This window comes from Oryzias latipes, chromosome 4 (genome assembly GCF_053564925.1).
Source record: "Oryzias latipes strain Hd-rR chromosome 4, Olatipes_Hd-rR_3.1".
Lineage (NCBI taxonomy): Eukaryota > Metazoa > Chordata > Actinopteri > Beloniformes > Adrianichthyidae > Oryzias > Oryzias latipes.
Window position 1 is genome coordinate 24,994,727 of NC_136240.1, and position 21,292 is coordinate 25,016,018.

At 43.3% G+C, this 21,292-nt stretch overlaps 1 protein-coding gene and 1 long non-coding RNA gene across 2 annotated transcripts in view; both read left to right on the forward strand.

Annotated features, from left to right (window-relative positions):
- The first annotated feature begins 1,497 nt into the window (after positions 1-1,497).
- LOC105353969 (uncharacterized) lies at positions 1,498-2,264 on the forward strand. Its single transcript, XR_013655601.1, has 2 exons — positions 1,498-1,636; positions 1,736-2,264. It is a non-coding gene; the product is annotated as an uncharacterized LOC105353969 (long non-coding RNA).
- A 2,598-nt stretch (positions 2,265-4,862) lies between these two features.
- LOC101165720 (adenylate cyclase type 1) overlaps positions 4,863-21,292 on the forward strand; it is a 53,416-nt gene continuing 36,986 nt past the window's right edge. The window contains exons 1-4 of the mRNA XM_011474265.4: positions 4,863-6,008; positions 6,511-6,660; positions 12,096-12,214; positions 16,163-16,274. Coding sequence (XP_011472567.1) covers positions 5,394-6,008; positions 6,511-6,660; positions 12,096-12,214; positions 16,163-16,274 — 996 coding nt within the window. The 5' untranslated portion in view covers positions 4,863-5,393. The remainder of the gene's footprint in view (positions 6,009-6,510; positions 6,661-12,095; positions 12,215-16,162; positions 16,275-21,292) is intronic.

Consider the following 21,292-nt stretch of genomic DNA (forward strand, 5'->3'; position numbering starts at 1 on the left):
GGTTGTGATCAGGCAAGTTTGGGGCCCCATACATTTTCACACGCAGGCTGAACTTTGTTAGACACACCAGGTAAGGGGTTGGTGCCATTTCTTGTAATGTTTTGTATGTTTGTATTTAGACTAGTTAGGTAGTCTTTTGTTGTTCTTTTGATTTATGGGTTTAGTTGCAGAGTTAGGCCTGGTTTTGTTATATTGAGTTTATTTATTTGGCACAACCCAAACGTCACTTCCTCCCCCACAGGTAATTGTTTGCAGCAGCCTGAGTCTTTGAATATTATAAACCATATTTATATACATCATCCTTGACTACTTGTCTTATTTCATGGTTGTACTGTTGCGCCCTCCCCAGGGACGTAACAAGTGGGGGCTCGTCCGGGATCACGCAACCCTGGAGTAAGCAAGTGGTTTTTTTTGTTGTTACCGTTTGCGTATTCTTGTAGAATCAATAATGATCTTTACTTTGCAGGCGTTCCTTGATAGTCCGAGGATCGAAGTCCTTGAGTCTTGTCGTAAGGCCGACTTATTGTGTGTTGCCGCCCATTTTGGTATACCAGTGTCTAGACATGCCATTAAAAGAGAGCTCAGGGCTGAGCTTATAGAGCATTTAGTGGAGTTAAAGGTCCTTGTTGCCAGTGTCCCGTCTGTCTCTAAAGATGAAACTGCCGGTGTGGCTGTTGACAGCAACGCTGTGGGTGTTGTCACGCCTCCAGGAAAGGTAGAGGAAGCTGAGGTCCCTCCTGCGACTTTACCACGCTTTGATCCTTTGTCCCCCGAATTGGGGAGTTCTAGCAGTGATGCTAAGCTTAAGCTTCGCCTCACGCGGCTACGTCTGGAGACAGAGGAGAGGGAGAAAGAAAGAGAGCGACGGGCAGAGTATGAGCTCCGCCTGCAGGTTCGCAGGATGGAGATTGAGGCGGACAAGGAAGTCCGGCTGAAGCAGCTGGAGGTTGAGGCTTTGCAACACTCTGCAGCACAGTCTTCGATGGCAGACACTGCTACTGCTTTAGCGGTTTCTAACGGGAAAAGGGGGTTTGATGTAAGCAGAAACATAGCGATGGTGCCTACGTTTCGTGAGTCTGAGGTGGATTCCTACTTTAAAGCTTTTGAACGTGTGGCAATAGCTCTTGACTGGCCAGAGGACATGTGGTCCATATTGCTCCAATGTAAGCTGGTGGGGGAAAGCTCAGGAGGTTGTATCCTCTCTTTCTGACAGCTTACAATGCACAGTCCTGAAGGAGTCTGGGATTTATCCCGCTTGACCAGTGGCAGGTTTTTTTTTTTTTTTTTTGGCAATACTTAGTTGTAGGTCTGTCTTTGTACAGCCTGTGTTGTCTCTGTCATCTGTCCTGGGTTTTTGGGCACTGGAATGCGCATTTGTGGCTCGTGTTAGCACTTTGTTTCGGGGTGCTTTTCTTTGTGCCTTGTGCTGACACTTTGCTTGAGTCATTTTGCTCATTTGTGTGAATTTGTCATTTGCACATCTTTGGACACCAGTTTGTGGTTTTGAGTAATCTTCTGCTTCAAGTCCCCTGGTATTTCTTAGGCGGATGTCCAACCACAACCAGCACCTTATGCGTTGGGCGCTGTTCGTACAGGACTACAACCTCGAGATGCACCACAATCATACTCTGTGTAGGCGAGTGTTTTTCTTCGTGCGTGGTCTGGACTTGTAAGGGTGGGAGTGTTACGGGCACAGCCCTCTGCTTTGCCCTCATCCTGTTGATTTTCACTTCAGTTAATTTCCTGATGATGTTCACCTGGGACTGCAGCTTCATCAGCTGTGACTGGCCGCCTGCTGGTCATGTGGTGCTCCTCTACCAGGAAGCCGGAGCCTATTAAAGCACACCTGGGAGCTGAGCCTGGCAGAGTCTGGTGAACTGTCTCTGGCTGACACTCACTGCGATCCTGACTCTCTTTTGGCTGCATGCTTCTGACTAAGCTGTTTTCCTCAGGTACGTGGTGGGAGGTTGTGATCAGGCAAGTTTGGGGCCCCATACATTTTCACACGCAGGCTGAACTTTGTTAGACACACCAGGTAAGGGGTTGGTGCCATTTCTTGTAATGTTTTGTATGTTTGTATTTAGACTAGTTAGGTAGTCTTTTGTTGTTCTTTTGATTTATGGGTTTAGTTGCAGAGTTAGGCCTGGTTTTGTTATATTGAGTTTATTTATTTGGCACAACCCAAACGTCACTTCCTCCCCCACAGGTAATTGTTTGCAGCAGCCTGAGTCTTTGAATATTATAAACCATATTTATATACATCATCCTTGACTACTTGTCTTATTTCATGGTTGTACTGTTGCGCCCTCCCCAGGGACGTAACACTGCGCAAGTTTCTATGACAAACGGGCAGACATTAAACACACACTGAAAGTTAAACCAGGTTGAACTTTGACCAATCAGGGACTTTGATTTGGTGACGCATGGCATGTTTTTTAGTTCACAGAACTAACAACCATTAGAAAATTGATCATGAAGGAGAATTAATGATTGCGGTTTGTGCCTGGCTGGAATTCTATAACACCAAGTCTTTCATATATCGGAATAGAGCTGTGAAAAAAAAAAAAAAAAACCTTTGTTGTCACAGAAACCCAAATTTTACTTTAAGTAATTCTTCTAAAAATCCCTTCGACCTGTTCCGTCACCCTCAGACGACCCAAAAAAAAAAATCATAAAATGGTTGCTATGGAGATAAAACCAACAGAAATAAAGAATTCTTTATTATTATTATTTTTAAGGAATTAGTCACATGCAGATCTATCCAGGCTGGCAGGGGCAGAAAGGGAGAGGGAGGGGTGTGTGGCAGCCTCTGAGGGTAAGTTGAAAGGGGGGCAGGGAGGGTCTGGTAGCGCCTGCAGGCCATACAACACTGCTTTAATTTTAATCAGAACAAATGTCAGATTCAGCTAATTTTACTAAATATTTAGAATTCAAGTTGGGAATTGTTGAAAATAAAGTCAAGATTTTCACTTAAGGACATTTATGATTAAAAGCTGCAGTCAGAATTGATCAAATAAAAACATTACAGTAACATATATTACAGTATCATCAGCATAAACTAGTTGAGATTCTGTTTGGCATAATGTTTTAACACAAAAGGTGTTCACTTTTTTGGATGTATATTTAAGTAAAACTTTTGTGCAATTTCAACAAGTAAGATCAACCACACTGCTAGGTATGTTGGGTTGTTACATCACTCTACACGCCAGTATCGATTAGCTCTTCACTTTGAACCAGTAGATAGTTTGTCTGCCTTTTTTCTCAGCCAATCACAATTACATTTTTGCCTTTAAATTCATGGATGGTTGTCTCTCTCTGCATTCTTGATGATAAGCCTGCCCTCCTTTACCCCATTCTCCACCTGGAACAATGCTTTGGTCTGTCCCTGCACCACCATCAGCGTGTACTGTAGGCTCCATGATGTCATCTCTCCACATCCCCAATTTAATTTCCTGAGTTCTGCTATATATTTACACTTCTTGTTTGCAGTGCATGGACAGTGGTCACAGAGTCGAGTGACATCACAACTGAAACATACAGTCTAATATTTAACCAGCTATAAGAAAGTATTCATTCAGATGTTCTCTAAAAATTTAGAATATCATGGGAAAGTGTATTAATTTCCATAATTCCATTTAAAATGGAAACTTTCATAGAATATGAATTCAGTGCCCACAGTTTTATTTATTTCAACTATTTCTTTGTTTTTTTGTGCATAAATTGGGGTTTCAGTTCATTAAACCCACAAAAACAGGATTTCACCAGCACTGGACATTGCAGCGCAAATCATAACTGACTTTTAATTTCACGCTGGACCTAATGCAGCACGGGTTCTGCTCTTCACAGTCTTCCTCCAAACCCTTGGACGTTGATTCCCAAATAAAAAAGGCATCAGAAAACAGGATCTTGGACCAGAGACCAACAGTCCGGTCCTTTTTCTTGACTCAGTTGAGACATTTGTTCTGTTGGCCCAAATGCCTTGACCCGAAGAACCCGAACACATATCTTAAATGCATCTCAATGTGGTGGTTCTTGAAGCTGTTCCTCTTCTTCATTCCACTCTTTCTGGATGTCTGCAGGTTCTTGTGATAATTCGCTGTTCGTCTCTTTTGTTGGTGCATCTTCTCCTGCCACAGTTTTTCCTTCCATTAGACTTTCCGTCGATCTGCTTGGACACAGCGGTCTGTGAGCAGCAGCCTCCTTAGCTAGGAACGTTTGTGGCTTACCCAGACTATGAAGGGGATCAATGATGGTCTTCTGGCTGGGTGTCAAGTTTGAAGTCTTCCCCATATCCAACCGATCTGACAAAAATGGGGAACCTGTGCAGGTGCTTTGAGTTTAGTAAATGATTAGTTGGTTTAACTCAGTTACGTACATTCATTATTTTCCTGGAAAAATGTGGGCAGATTTCTCCACAATTCTAATTTTTTGAAATGCTTTTTTGTGAGGTTTACTTTAATTTTTTGGAAAGGATCTGTAAATATATAAGTGTGTCTAAACACATTTTATTTCATTTATTTAATCATGATTAAATAACGTATACGTATACATTGTATGGAAATATGTTTATGACAACGTGATGGTAACTATGCAAAAATGCAAACCATCTCTAATATGCTAATTTCCTCATTGCGTGCCTTCATTCCTTCCTTTTCCATGATGCATCAGGTTCTTTGGGCTGCTTTCACACGTTCTTTCTGCTCGCTCTGACATCAAATCTGACCCTTCAATTGTTCTCTTCTGCACAAAGTGGTCATTTCTCACCGCGCGGGGGGGGGGGGGGGGGGGGGGTTAAAAGCAGGAAGGGAAAGACCAAATTCCTGCTGGATCGGCGCATCCACCGGTGCAGCTGATCTATTTTTAGTCGTGAACTACATCAGCTCTGCCTGCAGACGCTGGAAGGGGAAATCACCAGCGCTGCTTTGCTTCATCCAACCACTGACTTATCACTAAAGCACGTGAAAGCAAGCAGCCAAGACGCACGGACGCACAGGCTTCCCCCCCTTTCTTTGGAGGAGAAGCATGGGTTCCGAGTGACGGAGGGTTGTTTGTTGAGCCTCGTGGGGAGGCGCAGGACTACAGGTGACCCCCCCTTCCTCCCCACTTTCTGAAAGCAAGGCAGGTGGTCCGCGAGCACGAAAGAAGGGGTGAGAGAGAAGAAGAGGGACGAGAGAAAGGGGAGGCGCGCGCGAAAAGTGGTCGGGCTACTTTTCTGACGACGCATCAACCTGTGGATAGATGAGGCGCGCGGAGCGCCCACGGACACCCACTTCCCTCTGACCCTCAAGGAGGATGCCTGCTCGATTCCCAGCAGGAGGACAGATGCTTGGAAGTTGAAGGCTCCTGCGCCACCCTCCTCAACCCCCTTTTCCCCCAGCCCCCCACCCCGCTTTATGAATGGCCGGAACATGGAGGAGATGCCATTCGCAAGAGTTCAGAAGCGGCGCAGGACGGGTCACTGCCCGGCCCCTGCCCCTCTGGACGCCATCGCCTGCGAGGACGAGTTCAACAGCCACGAACTGGAGGCTCTCTTCCAGAGCTACAACCTGAAGCTGGAGCAGACCTCCACCCTCAAAGCGCTGGCAGTCCTCATCGTGGCTGCGTCGTCGATGACCCTGATGGAGCTGCTCTCCAGCCCGCGTCTCACCCTCTCCAAGGGCTCCAACCCGGTGCACTGCGTGGTCTTCCTTTCCCTCTTCATCGTCACCAACGTCAAGTACCTGCAGGTGACGCAGCTGCAGCAAATCGCCAAGCTGGCGCTGCTCTTCAGCTTCACTTTTTCGCTGCTCTGCTGCCCGTTCCCGCTCGCGCTCGGCACGTCGGAGCCGGCGCACGCCACTGCCCCTGAGCAAGGCGTGTGGCAGCTCATGCTGGTCACGCTGGTGGCGTACGTGCTGCTGCCCGTGCGGACGCTGCTGGCCGTGCTGTTCGGCATCATGCTGGCAGCGTCTCACTTCGTTGTCTTCGCCACGTCGTTCACGGGGAGGAAGCAGCGGATGTGGAGACCGGTGAGTGGCCTGCGGGGCTGGGAAGTTTCACTCCACAAGCTGGGCTTTGGAGCTGGAGGAAGAGGCTGAGCGGCGGGATGCTGATGCTGGGAGACGCAGATCTGAGGCTGGGGAGCTGTCCAGCCGCTGGTGCTGAAACTTCTTTCTGACAGATAAAAACTTCAGAAAACAGATACTTTTAACACTTCTGCACGGGATTGGAAGTTTCACTTTAATGTTTCTCACCTTAAATAGCTTTTTAGATGAAACATTTGTTTAAAAAGTTCCTATTTATAGTCCCTTTCCAATCTATTTTGGTCAAATCAATAGCAGCGAGGCTTGTATTTTCTTGCACAGCAGAAGGATGCACATACTACATCTAATTGTAGCAGAATCATACATCAGGAATCTGCTGATCAATAACCACACGCTTACTGCAGCTTTGGGTCTCCAATTACATGGACAAACAGGCTATAAGGACCTTTTTGTTCCAGCTACACAGCACTGCCTGCTCTTATTGCAGCTCGTGGCCAACGCTGTCCTCTTCACCAGCGTCAACCTGTCAGGGGTGTTCGTGAGGATCCTCACCGAGCGCACCCAGAGGAAGGTCTTCCTGCAGGCCCGCAACTGCATCCAGGAGCGGCTGAGGCTGGAGGATGAGAATGAGAAGCAGGTACATGCTGTGCTTTAGTCCTTAAAGCGCCACTTGAAAACTTTGGAAGTTTTTTTTCTTTTTGTGTGTGTGTGTTTTTTTTTATTTTTTTATATCATGGGCGTTTCAGGTGCCAATGATTTCCAACAACCTGCCCACGGGTGCGCAGTAACTATGACAGCAGCTATTTAAGGAAAGAACAATTACCATGGAGCACGCGGCAGCGCCTCAAATTCCTCCCTCCCTTCACTCACATGCAGCAATTTATCCGAGCGACAATCCGGCAACTTTAACCCACACATGTTTAACAAAAAATTAAATATCCCCCGTGTTTAATACACATCCACGCAGGATATATAGTTTTTTTGCCTCCACTCTTTCCTAACACGCACACTTAGCACCTGTGCTTTGCAGATTAGGCCATGATATGCTGTGTTTTCCCCGCCAGTAACAGGCTCCCTTCTGACAGGTAATTATAAGAGCAGATTGCTTTCATGGCCTCTCTACTCCGGGAAAGGTCACAGTTTATCTGAGCATAAAACACGCACACACTGACTCCCTGATTGTTATCCATCAACAGGCAGCAAGCTGGCCTGATGCATCTGTGAACACACGACTGAGACGCCCGTTGGAGGCTTAGATGTCTGTCATCCCTCGGGTGTTTGTCCTAGGTTTTAGCTTGAAGATGAATCCAGAAGGTGCAATTGATTCTTCAACAAAATCCAGACTAGGCTGGAAGAGCTTCCTTTTTTCTTTCCTGTGAAAGCAGAATACGTCATCTGTTTGGCTTTCCGTACTGACAGGAGGCCAAATGAGCCCAAAGTCTGAATGTCTGGGACTTTTATGACTTCTTCATCCGATTTTTTTCAGTGTTCATCTTTTACTAGATACCACTTAGCAAAAACATGTGTTTACTGTGAACTAGGAAAATCAGAATCCCAGAATCTTCAATCCGTTGCACTTATTTTTAAAGTGGATTTATAACAGGACTGGTACCAGTTGGTACCGGGCTACAGAGTAAAAAAAGAACAATCTACATTTTCTTGTTTTTTTCATGATCTGAATCTGAAGAAAGTTTTTTTAAAAAAAAAAAAACTTTCCACCACATCCAACTCGTTCTTGACCAATGTCAAGTTACTCGGTCACTCTTGCTGATGAAACATCAGTGAAACAAATATAAGGGATAAAACATTGTGGGGCAAAAAAAGACGATGTTACTTGATAGTTTACTAATGTAGCCGAGCTTCATTGCTGATGCTAACACTTTTCCAGCAGAAGAAGTATGTTGTAATGTGGTTGATTTAGAACAATGAGGTGAATTGAGTAGGTTCAGTGTGTGACTAGAGTCCAGTAGCTGAATGTTTTTATTAACGCAGGTCTTACAGATCCGAGGTCCAAGGCTAATGTAGTCGATGTTTATTCTTGTATAGCAAAGAAAATTTTTGCTGATATAAAGATGATATAGCATTTTCATGCTAACTTATGGGCCTTAACTGTGTCGACGATGTCATTGATTTTTTTTAGTGCAATTGTTTTTTTTCCAACAGTGCACGCTGGTCTGCCTCCTGATTGGTTGTTGACCTTGCCAATCAGTCTCCTCCATGCTGCGTCTCCTTTACAGAATGCGGTCATCTTGCCAAATCTACATAAATCTTCAGTCACGATGAGATCTTTGTTTTCACTCTATAATCCTGGAATTATTTCTAAATCTAGGAGAGTTTAAACAAGAGAGAAAAGTGGGAAAATGTTTATGTCTGTCTGTATAAAGCTTATAAAGTGTGTATTGAGGAGTTTCACAGCCTTAAAATATCTGCAATTTTACTTTGTTGATTTCTCCCATTGTAAATTAATTTTAAAACATAACCCATGCCATAAATGAGGGGAAGACTGTTGAGATTTTTAAAATTGTTTATTATTTAGCGGCTGGATGGCTCTGTTGGCTGTGTGTTGGACTGGCGCATGGGAAATAAGGGTTCGTTTCCCAGGATAAGCGGTGAGCTTCATCTCAAGTAGGTCCTTGTGCAAGACTCTTTGTGCTACAGCCTAACTATGGAGCCACAAAGGAGCCCAAGTCTGTGTCCCCCTGTGCCAGTCCCCAGCTGGGATAAAATACAAGGTCGTGTCAGGAAAACCATCTGGCGTAAACACTGCTAAATCACCTGAGTGAATCAGTAAAAGTTGATTCAATGTTAAATGAAGGTCAAACTTTGACCTATCAGGAGCTCAGGTTTGGTAGTGATGTTTGAGCGACGTCCCTTTTAATTCACAGAAGTGGCACCCATTTGAAAATTGTTCATGAAGAAGAAATGAAATATTTGAGATTTTTGCCTCGATGGATTTTTACGACACCAAGTCGTTCATATTTCGGAACAGAGCTGCGAAGAATAAGCCTGAAGCAAGATTTTCTAGACTTTTATTGCTTCAACATTCCGCACCAAACCTCTTCAAGCTGTAGATGGTGGACCTGTGCCAGTGAAGAGAAGTAAAGGATAAAGACGCCTCTCTCTGCTTGTGCGTTGTGAACACCATTGACTGAATGCACATTCAAGAATGTGCATTGTAATCATAACCAGAAAACAGTACATTATTTTTCTAAAAAAAAAATAGGAAGATCTCAAAGTCGGGTTTCTCCAGCAGCTTTTAAAAAATAGATAGATAGTGAAAGTATAAACGGATTCAGTATTTTATTGGCAAGAATGTCAATATATTTGTCTATATATTTTAATAAGGTTTTACCCAGTGTGCAACTATTTACCAAAGTATGGTGTGAGAACTGTTGCAGATCAATAGGAAGAGCTGACCTGATTCGATCAATTACTCCGATTTGTTAACACTTTTAATTAATTTTGTGTTCTGAAGCTTCTTGACTGACAACTCATTTTGTTTGGAGGCCTTTTTAATTCATTCATGCATGCATTATTTACATCATTTTTTGCATGGCTGCATGCATAATAGCATTGGCATAAAAGTCTGCTAACGAGCTCATGTCATTTCACGTTTGGATCTTAGATTTGAAAAATTTCTAACTGGTGCTAAACCGTTTGTCTGGTTCAAGCGTTCAGGCTATCTGAAATGAGCATAAGGTAATTAGGTAACACTTGGGATTAAATTTCACCCTGCGGATATTTCAGTTGCACACAAAAATTTAAAATATTTGCCTATAGTAATGTTTTTCCACAGAAAATGGCAGTCAGATTCTCTTAAATTTAGGGCTGACTTAACACGTTAACATCATCATTTGGTGACTTTTAGTAGCGATTTCCCAGAAAATCTATCAAAATTAAGCCACAATTTATCAGAGAAGTGCTCTTCACTAATGAATGGAATTTGAAGGGATTAATTAGGCAGGTTAACCCGTCGCTCTATTCAAACGGCCGACATTCACCCCGTGGCTAGAAGGGGACTGACAGACGTTCACACACAGCCCCGCTTGGCTGAGGTGAGCAGCAGCTGTGTGAATGGAAGCATTCAACGACGATGATGATGATGACGATGATGATGATGGGGGGGGGGGGGGGGGGGGGGGCAACCCCTGCCTCTCAGCAGCCCGCTCAGCGCAGCCGCCTGATGATTCACCCAGCATTCAAACCATTTGACATCCTGCAGGAATTTCGAGAACACTTGATTCGAGACCATTCGGAAACAAAAAAAGCTTCTCTGCGCTGAACACCTGCAGTCGGGCTTTTTATCCAGTCTGGAGTTTGAGTTTTAGGCTGATAAAAATATCTCACATCAATGCTTTCTTCAGGCTCTTTTGGTGTCAGCGACTTATGTGAGCATCAAAAGCCTTAAAGATGAACTTGCTATTTATAATTCTGAGTTCCTCTGTTGTTTCAGCTGAATGCTTATTTTGTATTTTCTCCATACTTTCTGTTGTAAACCATACAGACATAGCTACTCAACAAAAGGGGAAATAAGCATCCAAAATTATTTCCAAAATTTACAACTTTTAAAAAGTTTTACTTCAATTGAACGGACAAGCAAAGCGTTCAGATTCAAAGGAAACTTGTGTTTGTCAGGATAATTTTTGGTTTTAAAAATGCATCATGTTAACAAAAGATTTGGAGAGGCTTTTTTTTTTCATGGTGTGACATTTATAAAGAATATGGAGGATAAGCGGACGATGACCCTGAATGTCAGCATCTGTAATTGTGTCTGTGTACTAAAACAGTTTAGGCACATTCAGTTTTATTAAAAAGCTATGTTTACAAATCCCTCGGTAGTGCATGTTCAAGCCACCACTTTTAATCAAAAGTCTATGTAAACACACATAAATGCACATATCGGGGTTCTGTGTTCAAAACTCCCAGGGTTCCCAGCTATGCAAGTTTCTACGACTGGCTGTAGGAACAATATGAGTAGCCTATGAACGCACGTTAAACGTTACACTAAGTTGAACTTTGACCAATCAGGGACTCAAAATTTGGTAGTGACGTATGGATGGCTTCCCCTTGAATTCACGGAAGTGCCAATTGTTTGAAAACTGATCGTGAAGGAGAGTTTTGTAATTGAGGTTTGTGTTTGGTTTGTGTTTATATGAGACCAAGTGTTTTATATATCAGAATAGAGCTGTGAAAGAAAAAGCCTGGAGCAAGACTCACAAGACTTGCACCGCCTCCACATTTCACACCAAGCCTCTTCCAACTGTAGGTGGTGGACATGCTCCGGTACTGAGTAGCGTTCAAGAACAGGCCTCATATACCAAGTGTGAACATAGCATAAAAGACATGCACTGGTAAACAGTAGCATGTAGATTTATGATCTTCACTGGTGTCCATGGATTACATGAAATCCTCTCCACCTTTATCCACCTTTGTCATGGTAGGGAGAACACGTCAAAGTAAGGGTGGGGCACCCCCAAAAGCTAGCACAAGGGTTAAAATATGCCATCTCCCTTACTAAAGGTCACGTGGCCAAGGCTTCTTTCCCTATTTGGATCAAAAGTCAGATGGATCCAGGTTTTTGGCTTTTGTGGTCCTTTTAGTTTGGTGTTTTGTTGTTAACAGCATCTTGTTTAGCTTCAATATTAGAACACTCATTAGAACACAACACTTACAAGAAAAGGCAATATATTGTATATTCAAAGTCAAACATTTGTCTTTTCAAACTATAAATGCAGCTGATGTAATTCTTGTTTTTTGATGCTCGTTTGCTGCTAGAGACCTTCAATACAATGATAAAGAATGATGGAAATCTGGGAGAAATGTCCATCAAAAGTTTTGAAAGCCAAATACACTTTTTTTTAAGTACTGAACACCAAAAAAGAACAAAACACACAAATCCTCTCAGTGCAGAGTCAGCGTGAGCGCTGAAGGTTTTACCAGCTGATCTGAAAATATGTCTGCGTGTTTCCAGCGAGGGAGCAGCCCTTCTCTTTACATGGTTTTATCCAGCCAAGTTTGAAGTTTTACCAGCGTCTGATTTTCTTCTGTCGTGACCCCCCCCTCCCTCCCCAGGAGCGTCTGCTAATGAGCCTGCTCCCCAGAAATGTTGCCATGGAGATGAAGGAGGACTTTCTGAAGCCGCCCGAGAGGATCTTTCACAAGATCTACATCCAGCGTCATGACAATGTCAGGTATGGAGGCGGCACCATGACAACTGCAGGGGTGTGCTGCTCTGATCCAGCTGTGACATCAGGAAAATGGGTTGTTAGCACAAATGCAACTAAAGCACAAAAAACCGGTTGGAGCTTCTACCTCCTGCAGGTTGAACCTCAAACCTTTTTAGGAAGTTGATGTTTGGCGTCGATCTCAAAACTGGTCTATCTATTCGAGCTCAACAGCCGCCAGCAGGAGAACAGCGAGTCAATTTAGAGGCAAACTGAGCCAGATGTTTCCTCCACAGGAGATGAAGGAGCTCATGTGTCAGAGAGATATTTCTGCTTTTGTTTGGCAACCAAAATGAGAGTTTCCTTCATTGTGAAGGTTTTCAAGCAACCAGAAAAAAAAGTAGAACAACCTTAAAACCAAGCAACTTGCAAATTAACTAACCATTGATTGACTTAATTGATGAATCGATTTATGTTCCTATGATCCAACCAGATTGATCTGTCTGAGGAAAGCTGTCAATCAAATCAACCTTAATATTATAACGTTGTTTCAAAACGAAATCAATTGATAACTACCATTAACACTTACTATAATGTAAAAATGACCAATTATGACACCCCCCACAGAAAACAACAACGTCCTCCTGTGAAATGACTTTGCCATGTTGGAGCCAGGCATCAACACTAAGAAGTGAATGGTCCGAGTCGGTTTGAGTTGTCTTTTCTATGGCAACCACTCTTACTGATCAGGTGTGAGCTTGTTGGAAGGCCACACCCCCTACCACTTGACAGCGGGCTTGGCAGAATCACTCAATTCAATGTTTCGAACGTTTGACGTGAGACAACATACTTTTAGTGAGGCATCTGATTGGTCAGTTTATAACTTGAAAAACTTGCACAGAGAAAAGTATCATGGAAAAATATTAGGATTATCAAGAACATGTTAGAAAATTTATCAGGGCAGAGTCCTGACATATTCTGTCTGACATTTCTTGTGTAGATTTAACATCTTAACATGTAAATGAAATTAAAAAGAACTCTAAGTGAGCTGTTAACTACATGGTGTAAATTCATCTGAAAGTCAGTGAAAGATGATTTCCACCTTAGCTGTTTCTTGTTTTTGTTTTTTTCCCCAAAATATGTACAGAACGCAAAATATGGCTGTGCTCTAAAGCACTTTATTCATTTTTTTTTTGGTGTGTTTTCCTACTATAAACTATACGTCAGAGTAAAAATCAACTTGATTCCTGAGTTTCTTGTCCTCTGCGTTGACGAAAACTCCTTTATTCTTTGCCTCAGTTCGAAGTTAAAAGTTCACTAAAGAACTAAAGCTATTTATTATTTTATACACACGTAATTTCTCTTCCTTTCTTAGTTCAAGAATGCATCAAAGGACTTAGATTTAGGAAATCGTCTTTGATTTCAGTTGTGAGAAACTGACACTGCAGTCAGAGATCCATGTGGGGCTATGAGTTCATGAGATATCATAATGCGAAAACTAGCTTGAGTTTATTTGTACTTACAGGAACTGCAAAAGGACAAAAAAGTAAAATAGTGGAATCTTCACTGAATAAATCCAGATTTGTAGACATGAGAAACATCAAATGACACAAAACATGCCGCCGAGTCCTTTTGTGAAGTCTTCTTTAGCTCACAGTCTATTTGCTTCCTGATAGGATAAACATTTTTGCTGATTAAAGCTGTCAAAAGCAAAGCTGGGCCTCATAAGGCTAAGCTAACAGTCTGATCTGATGTAAAATGATGGTAAATTTTGAGCAACAGGCTGCTTTTCTTTTGCTGTTGCAGCGCATGTTGCATGATGGGAGCCCTCCCTTTGCTTTTTTTTTTGGCAGCACAGCTCGGTCGCAGAGGATTCTGATGTATGCAAAGCTGGGATCACGACTGCTGCTTGACAGAAGAGCTCTGCTCTGAATGGTGCTGTGCTGCGGTTTGGTGGTGGTGGTGGTGGGGGTAACTACACATGCGATCAAACGTTCTGGGGGCCACATCAAAGAGAGGAGGGGCAGATTGGAGGACGGTCACACCTTTACGTGGCAGCATACAACAGATTTCTTTTCCTTTTATTAGCTTTGTGTTCATGCGTGGATTTGCAACAGCTCCCCCAGAGATGAGTGGGAGCCGGATTGCTGGGGGAAAACGTCTGGGGAACAGCGATTCGTGAAAAACGAGACAGACAAAGCGGTGAGAATCTCTCTCAGCAGAAGTGCTGTTAATGTTACATGAAGTACTGGACTCCTTCATAGAGTAACTCTAATAAACCTCTTCTCCTCACTTCACTTCTACACTTGAACATCATCAACACCTAACCTATCGGCCTTTGACAGTCAAAGCAACATTACACTGGACCTATCCTTACCCTCCTGTACCGGTAACAGACGGGTTAACCCAAACTACATCCAACTACAGTGTAACAGGTGGAAATGAGGCGGTTTCTCTTGAGCGTTCGAGTTATTATGTCACAAATCCGAACAACGTCATTTGTGTATCAATGGTGTATCAAGGTCGTATCAGGTCATCGATGGAGCTGATAGAAACCTCTAGTATTATACCGTTTCCATCTGTATGGATGGTGAATAATGATAGGTGATAAGTCAAAGATCGGCTTCTAAAAACAAAAGTTTTACTTGGAAAGGGGAAAAAAATTAAATCATTTAGCTCACATCCGGTTATATATATATATATATATAGACTCAACAATGCTAAAAATGGGTGTAATGATTCATTTTAAGAATTCCTAAGTTGTGGTTGCCAATATGATTCGTAGTCAATATTTGTTCATTTTGAATGATCCGATTCACTGACCTAAAATCCATCTTTGGCCAAAAATTCGTCCGTTGTGACTCATAGATGAATATTTGGGTACTGAACGGTACAGGTGAACCTTTCCAGATTCCTTAAGAGGATAAAGTGTAAATTGAATATGTGTACAAACAAACACGTAAACTAGAATTAATGGCAAATCCATTCACATTTTAGTTTCCTATAATTCAGCCAGCTGTTGTTTTTTCACATCAAAATAATACAATTTATTAGAATATTCTATGGTCACGTCTTTGCTAAATCCAAAGTGTTTCCACACACTGGACTGCAATGATGGCTAAATCATTTTTTGCTGCATCACGTGTGTCGTCTGTGATGCATTTGGTTGTTTTTTTGTATCTCAATCCAAATGGTAATTTCCAATATTGATTTAATCAATTCCTTCCATTTTGAATCAATTTTATGATGGTATTAAACTAACAACTTGTCTCAGACAGATGTGCCTGGTTGGACCGCGGTAAGGGATAGATAGATAATCGAATTTAAAAAATGTAGATTTTCTTTAATCCGTGAAAAAATGACAAAAGTCGAGATGACTTACATTGCAACTGTTGCAAACCCTCCCACACAGGATTCAGAGGGGAAAAAAAGAAAACCTGCCTCAGCACATCCTGTAGGAAAAGTGCTTAAAAACTCAGACAGCCAACTTTCGTAATTAAAATAAATGTTGCTGCGACTCGGAAGTCCTCTCCTGTGAGACGTCAGGCTTTCTCACTGCGTCAATAAGATTCATAACACCTTGTTTTGCTGCCATCTGGCCCGCCTGTGAGCAAATGAATGAGGGGCTAAGTGGTTCCCAAAGCCTTCCTCAACCACTACATCAGCTCAGCCAATTCAGAACTGTAATTGATTTACCGTCTGCTTTAAAAGACACTTTTCCTTATCAGGGACTGGATTACAACACTCAATGGCGCTTTGCTCTTGATCACTATTAGGTGGTTAGTCTGCCTCTGTGCGATCTACGGGTGTTTGGTTGGTGAAACTGTCAGTTTTTGTAGCTTTCTTTTCTTTTTTAAATTTCCTCTTAAAAATGCAGCGCTTGAAGTTGCAGGAAAAAGAAAGAAGATAAATCAACTGTCATGACAGATGAGCTATTCACTTAAGATTAAAATCTCTTTCTTTGCTTCCTGACAGCATCCTGTTTGCAGACATCGTGGGCTTCACCAGCTTGGCTTCTCAGTGCACTGCTCAGGAACTGGTCAAGCTGCTCAATGAACTCTTTGGGAAGTTTGATGAACTCGCCACGGTAAGAGCTTTTTTTAATCAGTTAATCCTCAGTAATACACTCAACACCCACTTTATTAGGTACACCTTGTTAGTACCGGGTTGGACCCACTTTTGCCTTCAGAACTGCCTTAATCCTTGGTGGCATAGATTCAACAAGGTACTGGCAACATTCTTCAGAGAGTTTGGTCCATATTGACATGATAGCATCACACAGTTGCTGCAGAATTGTTGGCTGGACATCCATGATGAGAATCTCCCGTTCCACCACATCTTAAAGGTGATCTATTGGATTGAGATCTGGAGACTGTGGAGGCCATTTGAGTCCAGTGAACTCATTATCACATTCAAGAAACCATTCTGAGTTGATTCAGCTTTATGACATGGTGCCTTATCCTGCTTGAAGTAGCCATGAGAAGATGGTACATTGTGCTCATAAAGGGATAGACACAGTCATCAACATTACTCAGGTAGATTGTGGCACTGGAACCATGCTCAGTTGGTATCAAGGGGCTCAAAGTGTGCCAAGAAAGTAAAAAATATCACTCTTACTTAAAGTATATACCACCACCGTTGATACAAGGCAGGATGGATCTATGCTTTTATGTTGTTGATGCCAAATTCTGACCCTACCATCTGAATGTTGCAGTGGAAATAGAGACTGATCAGACCAGACATCGTTGTTTCAGTCTTCTATTGTCCAGTTTTGGTGATCCTGTATGAATTGTAGCCTCAGTTTCCTGTTCTTAGCTGACAGGAGTGGCACCTGGTGTGGTCTTCTGCTGTTGTAGTCCATCTGCCTCAAGGTTGGACGTGTTGTGCGTTCAGAGATGCTCTTTTGCAGACCTCGGTTTTAACCAGTGGTTATTTGAGTTCCTGTTTAATCTAGCCACAGGGGTTGCAAGCCAGTTGCCTCTGTGCCGGTCCCAAGCCCGGATAAATAGAGAGGGTTGCGTCAGGAAGGGCATCCGGCGTAAAAATTGCCAAAATAACCATGCGAATCATCCACAACACTTTTGACATACCGGATCGGTCGAGGCCCGGGTTAACAACGACCGCCACCGATGCTGTTAACCTACAGGGTGTCGGTGGAAATTTGACTACTGTTGGTCGAAGAAAGAGGGGAGGCAGAAGGGCCCGTGGCCAGAGAGAGAAGGGAAAAGGCAGGAACATAGGTTTGAGAATAGGGACTCTTAACGTTGGCACAATGACAGGGAAAGGCAGAGAGCTTGCAGACATGATGGAGAGAAGGAAGGTAGATGTACTGTGTGTGCAGGAGACAAGGTGGAAGGGCAGCAAGGCACGTAGTATTGGAGGAGGATACAAACTGTTCTATCATGGTGTTGATAGGAAGAGAAACGGGGTAGGAGTGATTCTGAAGGGGGAGTTTGTAAACAGTGTTCTAGAGGTGAAAAGAGTCTCAGACAGGATGATGAGCCTAAAGTTAGAAATTGAAGGGGTGATGGTGAATGTAGTCAGTGGGTATGCGCCACAGGTTGGCTGTGAGTTAGAAGTGAAGGAGATATTCTGGAGTGTGTTGGATGAGGTCATAGAGAGTTTTCCCAGAGGAGAGAGAGTTGTTATTGGAGCAGACTTTAATGGGCATGTTGGTGAGGGCAACAGAGGTGATGAGGAGGTGATGGGCAGGTTTGGTGTGAAGGAAAGGAATCTGGAGGGACAGATGGTGGTGGACTTTGCGAAGAGGATGGAAATGGCTGTAGTCAACACTTACTTCCAGAAGAGAGAGGAACATAGAGTGACATACAGAAGTGGAGGTAGGAGTACTCAGGTGGACTACATCCTATGTAGACGAGGTCATTTGAGAGAGGTTAATGACTGCAAAGTGGTGGTAGGAGAGAGTGTAGCCAGACAGCACCGCATGGTGGTGTGTAAGATGACTCTGGAGGTCAGGAAGAAGAAGAGAGGGAAAACAGAAAAGAAGACCAAGTGGTGGAAGCTACAGAATGAAGAAACTTGTGAGGAATTTAGGCAGAAGTTGAGACAGGTCCTGGGTGGTCAGCATGAGCTTCCAGATGACTGGGAAACTACAGCAGAAATTATCAGGGAAACAGGTAGGAAGGTGCTAGGTGTGTCATCTGGAAAGAGGAAAGACGGTAAAGAGACTTGGTGGTGGAATGAGGAAGTACAGGAATGCGTCCAGAGGAAGAGGTTGGCTAAAAGGAAGTGGGATGTAGAAAGGACTGAGGAAGGTAGACAGGAGTACAAGGAAGCGCAGCGTAGAGTGAAGAGAGAGGTGGCAAAGGCCAAACAGAAAGCTTACGATGAGCTTTATGACAGGTTAGACACAAAGGAAGGAGAGAAGGACTTGTTCAGGCTAGCCAGACAGAGAGACAGAGATGGGAAGGACGTGCAACAGATAAGGGTGATTAAGGACAGAGACGGAAAGGTGCTAACAACCCAGGAGAGTGTACAGAAAAGATGGAAGGAGTATTTTGAGGAGCTGATGAACGTGGAAAATGACAGGGAAAGAAGGGAGGAAGATGTGGTTGTTGTGGAGCAGGAAGTAGCAGAGATTGGAAAGGATGAGGTTAGGAAGGCTCTGAAAAGGATGAAGAGCGGAAAGGCCGTTGGTCCTGATGACCTACCTGTGGAGGTATGGAAGTGCTTAGGAGAGACAGCAGTGGAATTTCTAACGAGGTTGTTCAATAGGATTTTAGAGAGTGAGAAGATGCCTGAGGAATGGAGGAGAAGCGTTCTGGTTCCGATCTTTAAGAACAAGGGTGACATGCAGAACTGCAGCAACTATAGAGGAATAAAGTTGATGAGCCACACAATGAAGCTGTGGGAAAGAGTAGTGGAAGCCAGGCTTAGGAAAGAGGTGGAGATTTGTGAGCAGCAGTATGGTTTCATGCCCCGTAAGAGCACCACTGATGCCATTTTTGCTTTGAGAATGTTGATGGAAAAGTACAGAGAAGGTCAGAAGGAGCTGCATTGTGTGTTCGTAGATTTAGAGAAGGCGTATGACAGGGTGCCGAGGGAGGAGCTGTGGTACTGTATGAGGTCGTCTGGAGTGGCAGAGAAGTATGTCAGAGTAGTTCAGGTCATGTATGAGAGAAGTATGACGGTGGTGAGATGTGCTGTAGGTCAGACAGAGGAGTTCAAGGTGGAGGTGGGACTACACCAAGGATCAGCTTTGAGTCCTTTTTTGTTTGCTATGCTGATGGACAGGCTGACAGACGAGGTAAGACAGGAATCTCCCTGGACAATGATGTTTGCGGATGACATTGTAATCTGCAGTGAGAGTAGAGAGCAGGTGGAGGAACAGCTAGAGAGGTGGAGGTTTGCTCTGGAAAGAAGAGGCATGAAGGTCAGTCATAGTAAGACAGAATACATGTGTCTGAATGAGAGGGATCAAGGTAGAAGCGTTAGGTTACAGGGGGCTGAGGTGAAGAAGGTGCAGGAGTTTAAGTACTTGGGGTCAACAGTTCAGTGTGATGGGGAGTGTGGAAAAGAGGTGAAGAGGCGAGTGCAGGCAGGTTGGAGCGGGTGGAGGAAAGTGTCAGGAGTGTTGTGTGACAGAAGAGTGTCAGCAAGACTCAAAGGAAAGGTGTACAAGACAGTGGTGAGACCAGCTCTGCTCTATGGGTTAGAGACGGTAGCAGTGAGACAGAGACAAGAGGCTGATATGGAGGTAGCGGAGATGAAGATGTTGAGGTTCTCCTTAGGAGTGACCAGGTTAGACAGGATAAGGAACGAATACATCAGAGGGACGGCTCATGTTGCCTGTGTTAGCGACAAAGTCAGAGAAGCCAGACTAAGATGGTTTGGACATGTTCAGAGGAGGGATAGTGGATATATTGGTAGAAGGATGTTGGAGATGGAGCTGCCTGGCAGGAGGGCAAGAGGACGGCCAAAGAGGAGATACATGGATGTCTTGACAGAGGACATGAAGTTGGCTAATGTTAGGATAGAAGATGTTCATGATAGAATGAGGTGGAAATGGATGATTCGCTGTGGCGACCCCTGATGGGAAAAGCCGAAAGAGAAAGAAGATTTGAGTTCCTGTTACTTCTCTATCAGCTGGTACCAGTCTATTCATTCTCCTCCGCTCCTACCAACATAACTGTTGCCAATTCTCTGACCATTCTGAAATACTACACATTCAAAGTCACTTCAATCAACTTTCTTCCTCATTTTGAAGCTCGGTTTGAACTGGAGCACATAGTCTTGACCATGTTAACATGCCTCAATGCACTGAGTAGCTGGACAGGTGTGCTGTAAAGTGGCCAGTGTGTGTATGTACTTCCTTGTAAGCATAAATGTGTCTTTTGTATCTTGTTTTTCTTTTTATGTGACATCAGGCAGAACTCACACAGTTTTAAATCCAAATGGCAAGAACTGTTCATGAACTTTGATGTAATTTATGAGGCTCGGTTCATAATTTTAAATACAAAGAGTTCTAACTCAGAACATCCGCCTTAGTACTTTTTTTTCAGCATTCAATTTTTATTTTTTTCTTGTACTTTAACAAAAAAGAAAATTAAAAAACTGTATTTAAAGTTATTTATTTGTATTTATCTAAATGTTATAGTCAAAAAAGACCCAAAGAAAGTTCCTCCCGTGTCTCATTGTGAAAAAACTCGAAAGCAACATATTTGACTCAAAGTTGCAACTCATAAACATTGATTGTAATGTTGTCATGGCAACTGTTCAAGGAACTGACTCATAATTTTTCATTTGAATAATCATTTAGTAATAGAATAAATCAATCACCAAAGTCTAGTTCAAGAAAATAGCAATTTGAATTGAGCTTTATCCTTCAGCGATTCCTGAAGATCACTTTTCATGTCAAGCTTTCTATGTATTGATCCAAACGGTGAAAGTAAAGCAGAGAGGCTGAGTGACAAGGAGGAGGAAGAGGAGAAAGTCAAGAGGGAGAAGGCACTGGAAGGGTAAGAGAAGGAGAGCTCACGACTGAGGAGGTGGATTGTTTTACTGTGTGGTGGGACTTGGGAGATGGTGCATGGTGGCGTGCAGGATGCAGCGGCGAGCTGGTTTGGCATTGTTCCCTGGGAAAGA